At 33.8% G+C, this 908-nt stretch overlaps 1 protein-coding gene across 1 annotated transcript in view; it reads right to left on the bottom strand.

Annotated features, from left to right (window-relative positions):
• Positions 1-908, bottom strand: part of RPS6KA3 (ribosomal protein S6 kinase, 90kDa, polypeptide 3) — a gene marked incomplete at its 5' end in the record, with an annotated part of 28,163 nt that overhangs the window by 8,368 nt on the left and 18,887 nt on the right. The window contains one exon of the mRNA XM_008946696.1: positions 129-287. Within this exon, the coding sequence (XP_008944944.1) occupies positions 129-287 (159 nt within the window). The remainder of the gene's footprint in view (positions 1-128; positions 288-908) is intronic.

The following is a 908-nucleotide window of genomic DNA, read 5'->3' on the forward strand; positions in this document are numbered from 1 at the left end:
TGCTGCGATGTAATTATTTACCAAAAATTATTTAATTGCTTCAGAGAAGAACATACCAAGATATGAATTTATATTACTGAAAGAATAATTTAACGTCCAAAAGCATTTTGTATGAGATGAAACCTTACCCCTTGCGCATGGAGATATTCAACTGTTTTTGTTATTGTGAACAGAACAGCACTTGCTTCTCGCTCCGAGAAGAATTTTTGCCTAAGAATTTTGTCCAGCAGTTCTCCTCCCTTCATAAGTTCTGTTACTACATAGACATATTTTCCATCGTCATACACCTGCAAAAAATACATACAAATGTAAACTTAAAAATATTTATTCTCTGCTATCTTCCTGTAAAATGCAGAGATAGTGATGGTGCATCCACAAACTGTTTTCTTCCATTGTTTTTCCCATATCTCACCCCACACATTATTCAAACATTGCTCACCTTCAGAAATGAACACAAAACCTTCTACAAGACGGTAATGCAGTAATGAAACGACAAAAATACATGTAAATGTTTAAAGAAAAAAAATGGGTGAATAATGTAGCTTTCCCCATGCAGTTTTATTGAAAGAAATCAAACTAGACAGGGCAGAAATTAAGAAGTGGTAATAAATGGAGACTAGTCTAATTAAGGCAAAGCCAGAGCTAATCTAGAAGCAATTATTGTACCAAATTACAAGTAAGAACAGAGGTCATTCCAAGTGAACAGTCAGACAAAACCAAATTAAATCTTTTACCTCAAATAGCCTCCGTAAACACTGAAGTTAATGCACACAAAGCTGCAACAATTTATACATTAAATCTGCACATAAAGCCTGTAGCAAAATCTAAAATTAATGAAGTACGCATAATTTTAGCCCTTCTAGTTACAGAAAATTGCTTCATTTTTGCATGGCTTTTATCTCCTAGGG

The sequence above is a fragment of the Merops nubicus genome, unplaced genomic scaffold (genome assembly GCF_000691845.1).
Source record: "Merops nubicus isolate BGI_N331 unplaced genomic scaffold, ASM69184v1 scaffold48818, whole genome shotgun sequence".
NCBI classification, from domain to species: Eukaryota; Metazoa; Chordata; class Aves; order Coraciiformes; family Meropidae; genus Merops; species Merops nubicus.